Raw genomic sequence first — 17,509 nt, 5'->3', positions numbered from 1 at the left:
GACTTGCACATCATGAAAAAATGCTATTTACATATTAATGCAACCACCTTGCTACAATTTAGCAGTTTTATACGAGGGTTGGAACTTTAATAATGGCAACACAGCTGAAAAAACGCTATGCAACTAAACCAAAGAATATTGTGTATGCCACACGTGAACTACATACCTACCTTATCTCTCAGCAAAAAGACTCGTCCTGCCTACGTCACGCGCATGCGGAGTGACGCGAAGAACGGTTATGGTGATTCTCGTGTACGACTGTGATGATGTCATCCTAACGCATACCGTTCCCCCACAGCAGACCGTTACTGCGCAGTATTACTGCTCATTTTTGCAGCACAATCTCTGACCAGCTTTGAGAAAAAAACGGCGAAACTTTCTGCAGAACACTCCTCTCATTTTGCATGACAATGCTCGGCCGCATGCAGCACAAGCTGTGACTGATTTGTTCAAGCGATGGGGCTGGGAAGTGCTTTACCATCCACCATACTCCGCAGATCTAAGCCCTTGTGACTATGACTTAATTCTTAAGATGAAGTTCCTGAGATTCTTGCGGCAGTAGACCGGTCCATTCAAACTATCAACAAAACAGGCGCTGCTACAGGTATTCTGCGACTTCCACGTCGTTGGAAACGGGTTGTACACAATGCTGGCAACTATATTGAAGGACTGTAAAACATGGTGACATGAATCACTTTTGTATTCCTTGTAAAAAAATAGTTGCCACTATTAAAGTTCCAACCCTCGTACATATGAAAAAGTAAAAGGTATTAAGAGTAAACTGGGTGCAAATTAACCGATTTTCACAACATTAAAAAAGGGGGAGATTCACAAATTATCGATATTTATTGAAAGCCAGCAAACATTATCAATAAAAACATTTTAGGGTACTTTTCCGTTTTGCCAGTGCAAGTGATAAAGTTGCCAGTAATGGCACAACCTATACCAAACAAAATATCCTCACTGGTAACCTTTTACTTTAACATTTTCAAAACAAGTCGCAGCCATTTCAGATCGATTGTTTCTTTCAATACTGGCATACAATTACAGAGAATTTTTACCGGATAATTCAATTTTATGCCCTAAGGCCATTCGCGGGCGGTAATTAAGTCAATTAGGATGCAATCACACCATCCACCAGGTGGCGAAAATATCGAAAAGGCAAAGTCAAGGGTTAAATTCATCAATTCAAATGAGAATGCACTAGCGAAGTAAAGAACTGCAATTTTACATAATTTCTGAATAAGCTTAAGTCGTTTCTGAGTACGAACTGAAATAATTCTTGCATTTAAACTTGTATTCCAAATTAAGGTTTAACTTGAAATTAATGTAGATAATTACTGAGAGAATTAGATTTTTGTAGCGTAGTTTACGCAAAATGAGATCACTTGGGGTCACATGATATGAACCGGCGAATTAGGATGCTGTACGATGAAATCATAGTAAACTCTTAAATTAATGTCTTTTTACAAATTTATTGTCTTCATTTATTGGCTTTTTTACAAAATTTTATACGACTTAAAAATGTTTATATCTTCAAAATAAAAAATTCTTAGAACTAACATTTGTCAACATTTTTTATATGTATACTGTGTGTTTTCGCAAATAAAGTCTGCTTGGCAAGATTTTCACCGGCGAAACGGAAAAGTACTCATTTTAGCAATTTAAAATACAAATTTTAATTATTAAATAAGGATTATATGATACATTAAAAAAATAAAATGCTTAAATTTTCTGCAAAAAGTCCTGTACTTTTTCTCCCACTGTTCTCTCTAGGTACACAATGATCTGTTTTCTCTCTGCATTGACATTGCAGAGTTGTGCAATCTCGGCATTGTGCACTAGCTATCCGCCAATACCTTTTATTATAGTTCTCTTTAGCCATATTAAGGCAAAATACTGTATTCCTGTAGAAATTTTACTGGAGTTTCTTCCTTCACTAGCAAATTTCACAATGATACATATTTTTACCCTATGCACTCTCAGCAATTTCTCATATAATTTTTCAGTAATTCCCAATCACTTTAATACAAGCTACCAATTTATTCGATAAGTAATGCTATTTTTTTATAAATACTTTTTCCTCCCATTTTAAGGTAAGGAATATGTTGACAAAGGCACAACTGGAAGAAGTTCAGTTGCCATATTGATTACAATAAGCATATGCCAAAATATCTCCCTGCATTTATACAAAAACAAAGTTATTTCTAGGTGCCACAACAACTGAGTTATCAGCTTATACTACACAACTGCATAACTACAGGAACAACAGAGTTATCAGTTACAATAATGCCATAGCATTTACAAGAGTCCACTAATTTTGGAGTGACTCCGCAACAGTGAAAATAGTGTTATCAAATTATCTTTCAAAGTTGCCATGCTACGACTGTGGAGTACAAAGGGTTAAAAAAAAGATGAAAAATATCGATATCTGTCTATAAAATCCATTGGAGTTTAAAAAGTAACAAAAAACTGCATATAAAAATGACAACATTGCTCAAATGAGGAATTGTTATACACATGTTTGTCAGAATTTAATGACTTTTAGTAAGGTGGCGGTGATAATATCAAGTGCCGAAAAATTTCTTATAAACCTTATTTCATATAAAAATTCTAAATTACATGAGAAAACTACTTATACTGCAAATTATCTGTATTCCGATGTATTGATGAAAATGTTAAAAATTAATCTCATCGAGAACTTTCTAAGGTAAACTGGCTCGTATCCATGTTACACATGGGTAAGCACAAGCAGCCAGCCCGTTTACCAAACTATCAGAGTTAAGCGATTTTACCGCTTGATCACTGGCGAGACTACTGTCATGGATGAAAATTCTTGCACATTGTAAAAACACTTTTATTATATTTTCACTGAGAAATTCTATTAAATTCACCCTATAACCAAAGAAAGAACTATGCAAATGAAGAAGAAAGTATACAGACTGATTTCTACAATTGTATAAAATCACCTCTGAAGGAATTAATCGTGGACTGCATTTTTTATGCAGTTGAGAATTGTATACTATCTCTTGAAACATATTCTTCTCGGGGTCCAAGTATGAAAAAAATATGCATTATGTCAACTTTTGAGAGAAATGACTTGAAGAAACTACATTCTTTTTATTTGATATATGAAAAATATAAATATACCTGTTTTATGAGCTGTTTGTACAACATCCATATAAGCAGATGGGTCACCAGCTTTAATGTAAGAATCAATTGCCTCTTTCACCATTCCTTGTTGCAACTGAGCTTGAGCAAGTAAACTCCAAACTGCAGGCTCATTACATCTTTCAGCAAACTCATAAGCTCTATCCAAATTTTGAATATGCTCAATTAAAACCTGGAAATTAAAAAAAAGATGTCGGCAACCAATAGTTCTAAAAGTTATAAACATACATTGCTATTAATCTCTTAAGCATGATAGTAAAAGAAGAATTAATTATTAGAATGATGAGCATCATTAGCTGAATAAAATGTAATAATTATTTTGATAGTAATAAGCGTATATCGTATTTCCTTTCATTTTGCTCAAAAGATTTAAGACTAAATTTTTTAATTATAAGATTTTATTTAATGAATTTTATACATAAAATCTTTATTTTCCTACTTTCTTACATAAGTTTTGGTAAACTGTTTTCATTACATCCAATTAATCAGTCAGCACAGTAGTTCGGATAACAACTACCCCCCGCTGGAAAGAATTTCAAACAAACAGGTGTAAATATTATCTCTTTAACTATCAATACATCTCTCACGGTCACTTAGCAAATGATACACATGAAAAGTATTTTATTGGGGTTATTTATTGGTGTTTAAATATTTTTACCTGGTAATCAGTATATTTCAGTCCAAGTCATTATTTCTTTTCTGCAACATAACAAGTATTCTCTAAGCAGTAAATTAAGTGTTTATTCTCAAATATTAAGATTCCTGGCTAAAGCATGTTCCAAAGGAATACAAATAAAGGACTGCATGGGAGGGGGAAAAAAAAAAAAAAAAAAGATGCAAGTGTACCAATTCACATAAAATAGGTCCCTGACAATTGCGCTTTATTAGTATCAGGGACCTATTTTTACATCATAGAACTCCAAGTAAGTATTTACATCTGGCATGCACTAGTATTTCTCAAACATACATGTTTAACCAATCTGGTAAATGCAGGAATTATTGATACCAATCATTTAAAAATTCATAATCCTTAACCACCACCATACTAAGCCTTCCCTTGAAAGACCTTCCTGGGACCATCAACATATATCTTTATTATACAAACTTTATAATTAAACAAAAAATAATTAACACAACATACAGAATAGAGCATAATACAACTTGTATTACATCAATTAATAATACTTATACTTACAGGAGAATAAGTCAACCAGGTTTTGGTTTGGTTTATTTAATTATGGCAAAGCACACTAGGGCTATCTGCCTAAGGGGAGGGATGCCTTCGTGGAGGACTTTCTAAGGGAAACTGGCTCGTATACACGTTACACATGGGGAAAACCACGAAAATGCCCATGCAGCCAGCCCTTTCGCAGGATTCGAACCTCAGACCGAACTACCAGTGTTCAGCGACTTTACCGCTCGACTGCTGGTGGGCTCAACCAAAAGGATAATACTTAAATCGAACATAAAAGAAACAGTACTCGTGTCAAAAATACAATTAACAAATATAACATCCATTTCATTCACAAAAATATACTATTCAAAGTTAACATCCAATTTTTATTGTATAAACATGTCATTCGATTAGTTAACCTCTTAAATTTTATGAAAAATTCTTTCTACTATGAGAACAACAGAGTTAATTTAATTACATATTACAAATAATACTTTCATGTCTTGTTATTTCTTTTATCATTCTAACCAAACCCAATTTTGTTACTTTATTTTGAAGAAGTTTTATTTATGTCTAGTTTTATGAAGAGCAAGATTGAATTTTCACATAAAATGTGTTCAATGTCAGCGTCTCATTCAGTAACAAATTTAGCATACAAATATCTTTCATGAATAGAGATACATCCATGTAACCAATAAAAATATTCCAAAATTTCTTTCCAAAGCATTTTGCAACAACAACTTATGTGTATCAAACTAAATTGTATAACGTCTTCGACATAACCACTTTTATTTTAGCTATATGAGATTACTAACCGTTTTAACAATTACTATTTGAGAAGACATTCACTACTCCATGTCCTGAATCCAAAAACTTTCTTTCTAGCCAATATTTCAGCTTGAAACACTGATGCATCAAGAGGAACTTCTATATCATTAACATCCACTTCACCATAACCATCGATTTAATTATTACAGTCCCTTAAATCAAACAAATAACTTTTCCTTTTGAGGCGCTAGAAAAATAGGTTCAAAATTTGAACCCCTTTTAAACGACTATCTAAAATATAATCAGTCCTTCCGATTAGTACACTGAATTGCCTTTTTAGATGCGCACAATTTTTTTCTACACTAGAACTGTTTAGTGTCTAGACCATTTTATACTTGCTAGTCACAATTATGCAACTTGCACATTCAGGATCATTCTTGCAATCTCACCGATTCTGATCTTTTTGTGAGCATCTAATGTAAATCACTTCCTTTACACATTTCTTGTGAAAATGATTAAATTCTTGGCATTAAAAGCACCTTACTACACTGAGGTTTTCTCTAACCGATATCTGGTACCATTTCAAATTAATTTTACTTTTATTAACCCTTTGCGGCACAGTGTGTCCTGTGTGGACACACCTAAAAATTTCTTTCCGTACGCACAGAAAAATCAAATGAAAAAGGATTTATAGGTTACTCTGAACCTTCTTTATTTATAGTAGATGGCAGCTCAACAAAAACCAGTCCATATATTTTAGCCAATGTTTAGTTTTTTAAGATCCTCATTTTTCAAAATCTTCCAGATTTTTTTTTTTAGGGTATAAAAGGAATTGTTTGAAAAGAAATTTCTATGTTATATTTTTGGCTGTATGCTAATCTTATTCTATATTAGTTTAAAATTTTTACCTTGAAATCTTGCCTAAAATCAAACGGCGAACCCTAGGTGTGCCCAGACCGGGCTCACCGATAATCTAGGACAACTGAGAGTCTGTATTCGTTGTTTCTCCCCATCTCATCAGTCAGTTCATTGACAACAATGCTTGTTTCAGCGCTCTTTTCGAAGCTCTATTCAATCAGCGTGCCACTTTGGGCACACCCGCAGAATTAAAACGATAATTGCTTCACAAAATTTTACTTGTTACCTCTAGGCCTAATTAGACTGCCTACCTTAAAGAAAGAAAGAAAAAAAAAAAAAAAAAAAAAAACTCCGACTTTAAAAGGTAGTGTGTTGGGAAGGGTTAATGGTTGCCTTAAATTTATGCGGTTGAATATTTGCAATCCTGTAAACTAGAAATTTTGGCCTTTATTGAAAACAGTTTGATATATCCACTTAAGATCTGATTTTGTTCGTTTATGGCTTCTGGAATTTTATTCTTTAATTTTCCATGGATATACAAAATTATTTTAGGCTGTTTCTTCATTAAAGATTTCTCTTAAATCTCATGCTTTAACAAAGGATTAACTTTAATCTCATCTCTAAAACTGTGTTGTCATCTTTAAACATTCAACCACAATGCCACCATTGTGAATTTTACGTATGTTTATAATTCTTATCTTTAATTTCAACAGGATCAACTGTTTCAACAATTTTTTGTTATTTCTTTCGAGAATGTTCCCTTTTTATGTGGATATAATAGAAAAGGATTCCCCCCCTTTTTTAAAGTTTTATCTCATCTCTATAAAATCTTATCATGAATCTTTTGTTCCTTTACAATATCTGTGAGGGATTTTTGCAATATTTGTTGTGGTTGCTTAGCCTTAATAACATAGTGCATCTGTTGATATGAAACTAAACCCTTCATTTAACACATTATCCTATTCAACTCATCTGTTCTACCAGCTAATTCAAAGCTCTTGGGAACCAATGAAGTTACTCAGCTCTATTAATAAGTAATTGGGCACAAGCAAACCCAATATCACATTTGATAGAGATGCCCATGGACAGCTATTTCAGAAATATTTTAACCTGAAAATAAGTTAGAACTCCCTCATTCACTTCTTAGTGATAGCTAATAAGAGTTACATACATCAATGACACATATCAATCAGTTCACCGATTTAGTGACATGGAAAAGCCACGAATACAATATTCACACTACACTCAAAATTTAAGACCATGGAAAAATTCCCATACAGTTTGTGAATACTGCATGATTTATCCTTCTAGAATGGCTACCATGCCAAATTTAAAGCCAGGAACTATTATTCAGAAAGTAATGTTTAATTTTATAAAACATCCAGTACATCAGGTCAAAGAAAATAAAGACTGTTTTAAATCTATGTTAAACTCTATATCGGCCCATTTTCTACCCAAATCCAATTGACTTTGATTTTAAATAAAGAGTTTTAATTTATGATTTATTGCGAAAATTTAGGTGTAGATTAATGGCATTTAAAATCCACCAAATCTGCAGCTGTGGTGGCATTAATACGTAAGTACCGAAACAATCTACAACACATTAGAGTACAAAGTCTGAAATTCAGACTTCCAATATCCAGAATGATTAAAAACCAGACCTACAAAAAACCAGCAAACTTTATTTTTCTTTCAGAAATACTTTTTTTTGGGGGGGGTACACTCTATGTATACACATTTGATGCTTTTTGATCAAAGACGTGCAAAGACTTGATTCTTAATTTCACCTTGGCACTAAATAAAATACCTCCATAATAAAGTAGTAGTAATTTAATAGTATAAATATGTATTATCAACAATTTGGCTATGTAACAGCTATATCAGATAACATGGTAAACTTTTATGTTGGGCATTATGCCCAGTGATGATTACCAACTTTGGCTTACTACACTGATAAGTATTGAAGAGAAATTTAACAGAAATTTGTTTCCCTACAAAAAAAAAAAAAAAAAAAAAAAAATTTGATTTTGAGATAATGCCAAGACTGGCATCAGCTGTTATGGCAGAATTTAGGAAAGGTAAAATTTTTAGAAAAGCACCAAGTAAAGGAAGGCATAAATTTTCAAAACTTAGGGAGTACTTGCAGCAGAATTTCAAGACCTGCAGAGATTGCACTGGGCCACAAAATGTCCTGCATTGGACTTGGATAAGCCTTAAGTATATGTGAGAATTCATTCTGGACTTGGATAAGCATTAAACTTGTGCAGGAAATAGGCATTAAGTATAACAAATAGCTAAACTAATTTAATTCAGGCTTACATTCATACGCATGCTATAGAAGCAAAACAAATATAGTGAAATAACATCTTCAGTCTCAAAATACACAACCAATAGTGCACAGCAGACACTAGCTAAGCTTTATGATAAGACAGCAAATACGAAGGTTTTCAAACATCATAAACAAAAAGCGAAATTTTCCAATTAATGGAATTTCTGAAGAAATCAAGAGAAATAGAAATATATGAAGATGACATAAACTTTCCATTTGTGATGACAATGCCCTAACCATCAATCAACTAACAAATAGCAAAATCTATAATACGGTTCTAAATCCATAAAATATCTTTATCAATATTAAAAACAGTGATAGCAAATGAAAAATTGATTAATGGGAATTCTTCGCACTTAATAACTAAACTTGAAGAATGGAACTTAACAAGAAATTGTGTCTGTCTATAGAATTAAACAGAAAGTATTAGCACAAAAAATCAAGCATTTTAAGCAACATATAATGAAAAAATATTTAATAAAGCAAATAAACACTGATTTTTTTTTTTTTAATTTTAATTCCCTTATAGTCATAAATGCTTCCTAATTTTTACTATTTCACACTTTAAGCCATCTTATTAGATTTAAATTGATGATCTAATATCCAGAAAAATTACAAATTTGGAATTGCCAACTAGAACAGATTTCGGACTTAGAACTGTACTTTAGCAAATTATTTTTCGTAAGTCTTAATTTATTCAGTCTTTGAAGGAGTCTTAATTCTCACCAACTCATAATACAAGAACAAAGAGTCAATAAGTTTGAAATTATTTTAATTTCCCTAACAGAATATAAAATAATCTAACACTTTTTATATCAAATACAAATTTAACATACCTGAATAGCAGATGTATTTACATCAAATTTCTTAAAAATTGCAAAAGCTTCTTCATATAATTCACTTCCAATGGCAATATTAGCAATATCTGGAGCATCATAATTATCAAGACGATTAATGTACTCCATTACTCTGGTACGGTCTGCTTTTATAGCAGTCAGAATCAAGAGATTCTGAAGGTTCCTAAAAATACAAAAAAAAAATTTTTTTTTTCAAACATATATGTATATTATAATAAAGAACTAAAAATTTATTAACACTTAAGCAGGGGGAAAAAAAAAAAAAAAAAAACAAGACTTTAATCTAACAGTCATGTTACATTTTAAAAGTGTTTACATTTTGTCAAAGGGCTTGAAAATACAAAATAATGTTCTATTCCAGCCAATTATTAAAAATGTTAATAGCACAGAAACAAAAAATCCATACAAAATAAATGCGCAAAGACCAAAACACATCTGTGAATAAACTGCACATAACTATTATATAAAAGAATTACCTATGATCACTGAAAACTGAATTTTCCAGGACAATCTTTTCCAATAGCTCAATTAACTCATTTGGCAAGTCAGCAGTCATGAAAGCCTTCACAGTCACAGATATGTCTTCTGGATCTTGTGTTTCAGAAAGAGCTGTTTGAACAACCTGATCAATAAGTGGTCTCCTATATTGATTATTTTCATTTAATACTTCAGCCCAAAGTTCTTGATCACGTCTTTTTACAAGGTAGCGAGCTTCACTTTTGAAAAGAGAATTTTCATTACACACTTTAATAAGTTCTCGATCACACTGGCCTCGTTCGTAAGCCATACATGCTAGGTGAGGGTCTCGTTTTTCACAGTATTTCCCAACGACCCTGCTATCATAGTACTGGTTCTCCCTGTAATACAATACATGATTAGCAGAATTACATAAAATATATTTAAAAATTTTCAACCATTGGTTTAAGTAACATTTATTAATATTCTTAAAAATATAATAAACTGATCTTATGTTAAAACACATCTAAGCTCTCCCCCCCCCAATTTGAGCAATAAATTCTAAAAAATACCTGCAGAATGGCATTAGAACTGTAAATTTTTGACTTTCTCCGTAAATTTTGCACCAAATTTAGTATTTAGGAATAATTTGAGTCTTGGAATCGAAATACGGAAAAAAATTGGCCTGTCATTTCAGAAGAAGTTAGATTTTGTGGCAAAATACTTAATTAGAACAATGCTATATATAAATGTAACACATATCCTAAGCTGCACTTTCGAGACATGAAAAATGGAATTTGAACTTCGTCAATTGGCCCAGTAGAACAGGAGATATAGAACTGTCACCCCCCCTTTTTTTGCACAGTGTACCTCAATGAAAAATCAAACAATCTTCTTTTATGTAAACAAAACATTACACTCGCACAAACCAACATATTTGAAAAGGGGATAAAGATATTAATTTATCTGCGATTTAAAAGTTAATATTTAAAACATTTCAAATGAGTAAGTACTGTATTTTCAATTGACACAGTACCTTGGCCACAAGGAGTAAATTTGTTTTAATCTGAAATTGTAAAAAAAGATATAATATACAGTAGAAGAAAATTAAAATTATGCTACCATATGATTATTCAAACATTTTAAAAAACAAAATTATATTTAAATTGGAAGATGCTTTTCTACAGCTATTATCAAATGTATAAAACAAAAATTTACTACACCTAATAAAGAAATAATATTGATTAGGTATAAGTTTATTTTACATATTATACAGCTGGTAGACCAGAGATTCTATAATTGCAAATGTGTAATCTGACCAGACTATATTGATTTCCAACACTCTAGCTAGCATATATTTTACAAAATTTAATATTCCCTAATTATGACTTTCAGGCTATCCCCCCCCCAAAAAGAAAAGAAAAAATACAATCAAAAGTTTATCAACTTATATAAAAAAACTTTAAAAATATTAAGTTCTTACTTTAAGAATCGCTCAGGATTATTATTGGAGTCTATATATATTTTAGCAAGAGCATTATGAGTGGCAGGCTCAATGCATCCTTCATGAACCCTCATCTCTAGCCAAGGCAATAAAAGTTTTAATCTATTCCTCTTTTCAACCTCCTCAACAAGCTCATCTGTGGAAAACTGACCTCGCACAACCATTATCAAAGATTTTATTACATCCTCAGAGCAATCGACATCCAATAAGCCTCCAATGACAACAGGGAGTCTAGATGGGTTTACCTGGAATATGAGAAAGATTAAGTACATTTTATAAACTCATTGAGTTTAAAGACCAAATGTTTAACAGAATTAATTTCAATCAACATTTACTATTTGATCTCACTTGATATTTTGATACTTTTTCCTCAAAGCAATAAAGATACAAACTCCTTTACAGATATTGCGATAAAAACTATTTCTCTCTAAAGCAATACTTGATAGTATAAGTAAAGAGAAATACAATTTCCCACATTAAACTACTTAGATTAAACAGTATGTTCTAAAATTTGACTAGAATGTGATACTGTTTTTAATTTAAAGACATATACATTTAATTCTATTTACAGGGGACAAAAATAAACCTCTAGTACCACAAACTTACCTTTTGTACATAGATTTCAATATACTTTTGCAGATTATTTCTATATAAATATAATACAAGATCATGAACGAAATCAAATCTGTCACACACAATAATGAGGGGAAGCTGGTCGGTTAACTTTGCTTCTTTCAAGAAATTTTTCACTCTTTCTGGATTATAACAATTGCTTTCTCGGCAAATGCGTTCAACTTCCTTAATTTGTCCAGTTTTACATGCAGACTGAAAAATAAAATTAAGTAATTAAGAATTCATTTCAATAACTTGTATGGACTATAGAAATTCTTAATACATTGCTTATAAAACCTCATTCGTTACCTGAATATATTTGAAGTGTACTTCTGGATCTTGACTAAAATTAACAATGGATCCCAAGAAGTAAAAAAGGCCTAAAAATCACATGCTCATGGTAAATATTGAAAAACATGGCACACATTACAGATACATACAATTATGCAATACTCTTACAACAAAATTAATTCCTTAAATTATATTTAATATTGGAGAATAAAGAAAAATTAGCATGCATGAATGCTAAAAATCACATTGACATGAAAGGGAATTCACACGAAATTCACATGAAAGGGAAAAAATTCTTACCTTCATAACTTTTAAATGATTCAAACAAATCTATAAGGGCAGTCGTCGTTAACTGTTCATGGTATTTTGTTGCCACCTGTACACATATCTGCAGATTTTGTCTAATATTATGGCTCAACATAGCTTTCAGACACTCAAGTGAATCTTCAACAGACAAAGAGCCAAAGTAGTTTACTAGCCACTGTGAAGCAAATAAAAAATAACTAAATATATCAACAACATAAAAAATCTTATGTTGTAGAGCAAAAACAAAAATTTGTTTCTGCATTATAAAAGACAATATATATATCTAACATATATGACCAAAACATACTCGAGATCAGTTAGGCATTTTTTTTTAACATGGCAACAAAACGTTCATTTAGTACACCTGGCCACCTTCCTTACCTTATATGGTTACATTCACTGCTTAAAACGTTTGTTCTGTGTACACTGAAATTACAAAACTCTTTCAAAAAGTTTTGTTTTATTGCATTTTAACATAACAGAACAATTCCCCCCTTTTAAATTATGAATTTCAAAACATTTTTATTTGATCCTTTGATAATCTTACATATCTGACAATACATATAACAAATATTCAGATAATCAGAATCCTACAGTATTTTTATTTAAACTTCAGGTTAACCTATACCATAGACAGAATTAAAAAAATCACTTAACAGTTTAATTACTGAATAATTTTAATGCAAAGTAAAGAAAATAAATTTTTAAGCTATTGTATTTTTTAAACAAATTACATAATAAAGTTACACAGGGCTAGAGATTTCATTTCTCTTTTTAATTATATTACAGGTTTTCTCCCATTGTAAAAGTGTTCAAAATACTTACTACAGAAGCCAATAGTACTTTTCTGGCAGACAAAAATACACAAGTCTAACACCTGCATTACCGCCGCCAGAAATGTTTCTCATAACACATCCTTCACAAATTTTCAAATGCTCTATGTCTTATAGTATATATTTTTTATCTTAATACTTAAGGACTTTCAGTAGAGCAGTATAAAATAATCAGATCACACTGAAACCAAAAATTCCCCATTTTCTGAAGAATACAAAGCTATAAGCTACCGACTAATGACCAATCTCCTTTTTTGCTTTACATTTCAACTAAGCAGGCATATATTCATAAAAAAGATCTGCATTACTCTAGTAACAATTATAAGTTCGCATTTATTTAGAAATATAAATTTCTTAACAATCTTCATAATTTCTAATATTCAACTAAAGATTTCCTTGATATATATTAAAAAAATTTTAAATCCTAATATTACAAAAAATAAACTCACTTCAGAATTCAATAAGTGTGTATGAACAATAGCTCTTTTGATATCGTATAGATCTGTATAATGCTCCAATGCCTATAAGAAGAAAAAACTAATTTGCACAATATATTAAAAATCTTAAATTCAGTTACAGATCTTATTTATTACCACATACAAGCAATAGCATATATGTCTGAAAATTCAATGAATATTGGAAGCAATCTACAAATAAGAAAATTACATGAATCTCCCTCGCATAAAAACAATGATTTGATTCTTTATTCTTTAAAAAGGCATGTGGAAGGCAAAAATTGTTAATTACATATTTAATACAGAAGTCAGCCACATTTATTAAAGATTGTTCAATAAAGTATATACATACTCTTTGTAAAAGACCAGCTTTTTCACAAAGTTGAGCTACATGAGCTCTGTCATAATGAGTAAACATTTGATTGCCCAAGATGGCATCAGCAACCTAAATAATGAATATAAGAATTTTAATCATATTCCATCATAAACATATACAGTTTAACTTATGATGTGTTCGAAAAATAAAGTGCAGAGGAAGTCTTAAATCACTATAGGTTTTACTACACACTAAACTTTTATATATGTAAATATTCAATGTAATTCTTATTCTACATTAAGTTGTTAAAGGGAAGTTAACAATGCAACATAAAATTACTTTTATACAGCTAATACAGCAATAAATTTTAAATACAAACTGTAGAATGAAATTTACCTGCGGAGCAGCAACAAGGTTCATTTCCAAAAGTCGTGTCTGCAAATTCCCTTCGGAGGGTCTGTTATTTTTTAATGCATCAAGCAAGAAAGCTGTGCATTGTGGAACTAAATTCTGCTCCATGAAAATGTCAACAATCTGGAAACATGTATACATGCATGTCAGTATAAATTCAAAACCCCCATAAAATTAAATGTAAATTAATGCAAAATTACATCCAATTTCATTTTTGAATCATACTTGATTAATATCAGCCAGTGGTTCATCATCCTGCACTAACATCTGAGCAAATGATGCTCCTTGATCAGGATTTATTCTCATCACTTGCCTCAACAGCCCAATGTAATCCGGTGTAAATCCAACTTTTTTAGCATATAATACTATTTTCTGAAACTGGCCAGTTTCAGCGAAGCACTGTATAACCTGAAAAAATTTATAAATAAAAGAAAGGAATTAAAACAAAGCAATTGCAACAGCCGCGACCATGAGTACAAATACGCATCAGCCACCTGGATCGATTTATTACTGAAATAGAGGAGGGATAGAAATTATGTAGTAGGGATTTTTTTTATGTTCATCATTTTCATTCATCTCCGTTCATTGAATGCAGATTTAAAAAAGCAGAAAATTACTGTAAAAGTCACATAATATAAAAATGCTAATCATGATTAGTAATTAACAGTTCAATTACATTTTTGCACATTTACTTATTTATATATTGGTAAAAATAAGAGTTTTCAAAATTTAATTTTGCTATATATATATACATACATTTTAAAAAGTAACAAATAACTGTTACTGTATAATGATCGTTATTAAAATTAATTATATTTTAGTGTATAATTTACACTACAATATTATTAAATGAATTTAATATAATAAATAAAACTGATAATAATTTTATGATAATAAATAATTATAAATAATTATCGTCTCTGAGCTATGTATGTACAATAACATACACAGGGGAAAAATCCTTAATTAGTTAAAATCGAATGACAATAAATGATTATAGTTGTTAATTAAATATATATAATATAATTCTTTTTGCACTAAACTATATATGAATTATACATATTTAAATTAGGGGGAAAATTTTAGTGGGAAAAATTCTTGTAATAACTATAATAATTTTATGATAATAAACAATTATTATATATATACTTTAATTATTACATATCTGAGAAAACATACGCATAGTAACTCATTTGGGGGGGAATTGGTTAATTACTTATGCGATAATAAATGATTACCATGGCTATTTAGTTATTTAATTACAAAAAATATATTTCCTTTTGCACTAAAATCTACATGCATTATACATACTTGAATTTGGGGGAAATGATATTTTAGGTGGAGAAAAGGAGGGAAGGAAAAAATTCTTCTACAGAAGATCATAATACTGGCATGGGCTGGAAACCAGCTTTTCTTTTTAAACTATAGTTTCATTATTTTTAAAAGTAAAAAATGGAATACGCATTATTCACGTAAAATTCATATATTATGGAAAACATATTCAACATTTTTGCTTTCTGGAGTTGCAAATTAATGCTAATCTTTGTATTTATTTCTGCAAATATGAAACAAATTTACAGAATATTAGTGATGACAGGAAGACCTGATGGCACAGGGACTTTTTCCTCTTTCAATAGTATTCCTTCTTGCCGGCAAATTCTAAGTGTTTTAGCAGAATGCCAGCCAAGGTTCTAAGTGTTTAGTCAGTCAAGCAATAAAAGAACTTTTTATTTAAAATCAAAATAAAAAACTATTTCATAAAATGTATAACATAGAAATATATAATATATCATATAACTATACATAATCATAGCATAGAACATACCTTAAAATGAGTGAAAAGTTTAGTGGAAAAGAAGAAACAGGTTTTTAAATTTTAAATCAACAGCGAGTTTCAAAATCTACTTATCAGAAAATTTTAACTATTTTGCCTTAAAAAATTATCATTAAAAACATATACAAAAATCACAGTGAACTAATGAAAACATTTACCTTATTTGGCACATTAGCACGCAGATATACTGATAAGGCTAAGGTTGGATCTACTTGTTTCACTAAATCACCAAGTTCTTCACTGCACTCAAGCTGTAAAACACATAACTAGAAATTAAAAAACAAGATAGTTATAAAAAAATTTGCTAAAAATTTAGCATTTTGTTAACGTCAAAATAAAAACAAATTTAAAGGTGATTCAAATTTTAAAAGTCAAGAATTAGTTAAAAACTTGAATTCTTTTTAGTTGTTAAAAAATGAACAAACCTTATCTCAGTACAGACTTTTATAGTAACATAATATGTGTCCATGGAATCAATTAAAAGAGCAAATTATTTCAAACACATTTTAATTAAATTTACAAAATTTTATTTATTTCACACATTAAAAATAATTTTATTCACTGCTTGAAATCACTACTCACATCAGGTACAAGGGCAATAGATAACAGTAATGCAATTTTTAAAATTCGCTAATGTTACATTCATTACTATCAAAATCTTAAAAAAAATTCAAAGTGCACTTTTCATACTTTCTACTCGTAAAATTCAGAAAAGATGACCACAACCTACACTCAATATTAAGAGAACAATATAACCACATATAACTCAAGAAATATATCGATGTAAGTTAAGTTCACTTAAAGATAAAAACATACAGTAAAGTCTTCCAACATTGACAAAACTACCTACAGATTTGACAGAATAATCTAAAAAAAATAAAATTTTTCACACTAATTTTAACAGATGAGTTATACCTTATCATCTTTTAACCACTTTTCCAACAGCTGCTTACGTCCTTGCTGCAAGACAGGACGACAAAGTTCCAAAGATTCAAACTTATTCAATTGCCCTTGATCAAGAAGTATCCCAAAATACTGTAAAAGTGGTGCTGTTTGTCCAGCTTGAGAGGGGACTTGTTGAAATCTCTGAATAGTCTGTGGTGTTCTTAAAATTCCCTATGATAATTGAATAAAAATGAAAATCACTATGATTAACAGTTAGAATTATCTGTTCCCCCCCAAAAAAAAAGCTATAAAAATACTTTGTTTTACACCTTACAATTCATATTTCATTCAATTCTCATTGTTATTGAAACAAGTGTATAAAACTTGACACTATGTGCTACATACATACAAGGACATAAAAGGTAAATTACAGAAACGTCAGAATGATT

The 17,509-nt window shown here is 30.5% G+C and overlaps 1 protein-coding gene across 4 annotated transcripts in view; it reads right to left on the bottom strand.

Annotated features, from left to right (window-relative positions):
* The window catches only part of Chc (clathrin heavy chain), a 75,263-nt gene that overhangs the window by 19,998 nt on the left and 37,756 nt on the right, over positions 1-17,509 (bottom strand). For 2 of the 4 annotated variants that reach the window (XM_035376535.2, XM_035376536.2), the window contains 13 exons: positions 17,091-17,291; positions 16,334-16,441; positions 14,567-14,749; positions 14,327-14,464; positions 13,967-14,059; positions 13,609-13,680; positions 12,321-12,501; positions 12,039-12,109; positions 11,724-11,942; positions 11,097-11,362; positions 9,634-10,014; positions 9,137-9,320; positions 3,151-3,343 (listed from right to left, as the gene is read on the bottom strand). In XM_035376535.2, the coding sequence (XP_035232426.1) occupies positions 3,151-3,343; positions 9,137-9,320; positions 9,634-10,014; positions 11,097-11,362; positions 11,724-11,942; positions 12,039-12,109; positions 12,321-12,501; positions 13,609-13,680; positions 13,967-14,059; positions 14,327-14,464; positions 14,567-14,749; positions 16,334-16,441; positions 17,091-17,291 (2,290 nt within the window). The remainder of the gene's footprint in view (positions 1-3,150; positions 3,344-9,136; positions 9,321-9,633; positions 10,015-11,096; positions 11,363-11,723; positions 11,943-12,038; positions 12,110-12,320; positions 12,502-13,608; positions 13,681-13,966; positions 14,060-14,326; positions 14,465-14,566; positions 14,750-16,333; positions 16,442-17,090; positions 17,292-17,509) is intronic. The other 2 variants (XM_035376537.2, XM_035376538.2) reach the window with 1 other exon arrangement.

The sequence above is a fragment of the Stegodyphus dumicola genome, chromosome 4, assembly GCF_044657685.1.
Source record: "Stegodyphus dumicola isolate Sdum_Otavi_A_Nest chromosome 4, ASM4465768v1".
NCBI classification, from domain to species: Eukaryota; Metazoa; Arthropoda; class Arachnida; order Araneae; family Eresidae; genus Stegodyphus; species Stegodyphus dumicola.
Note: the sequence above shows the minus strand (reverse complement) of the source record. Positions and strands in the feature narration are given on the sequence as shown.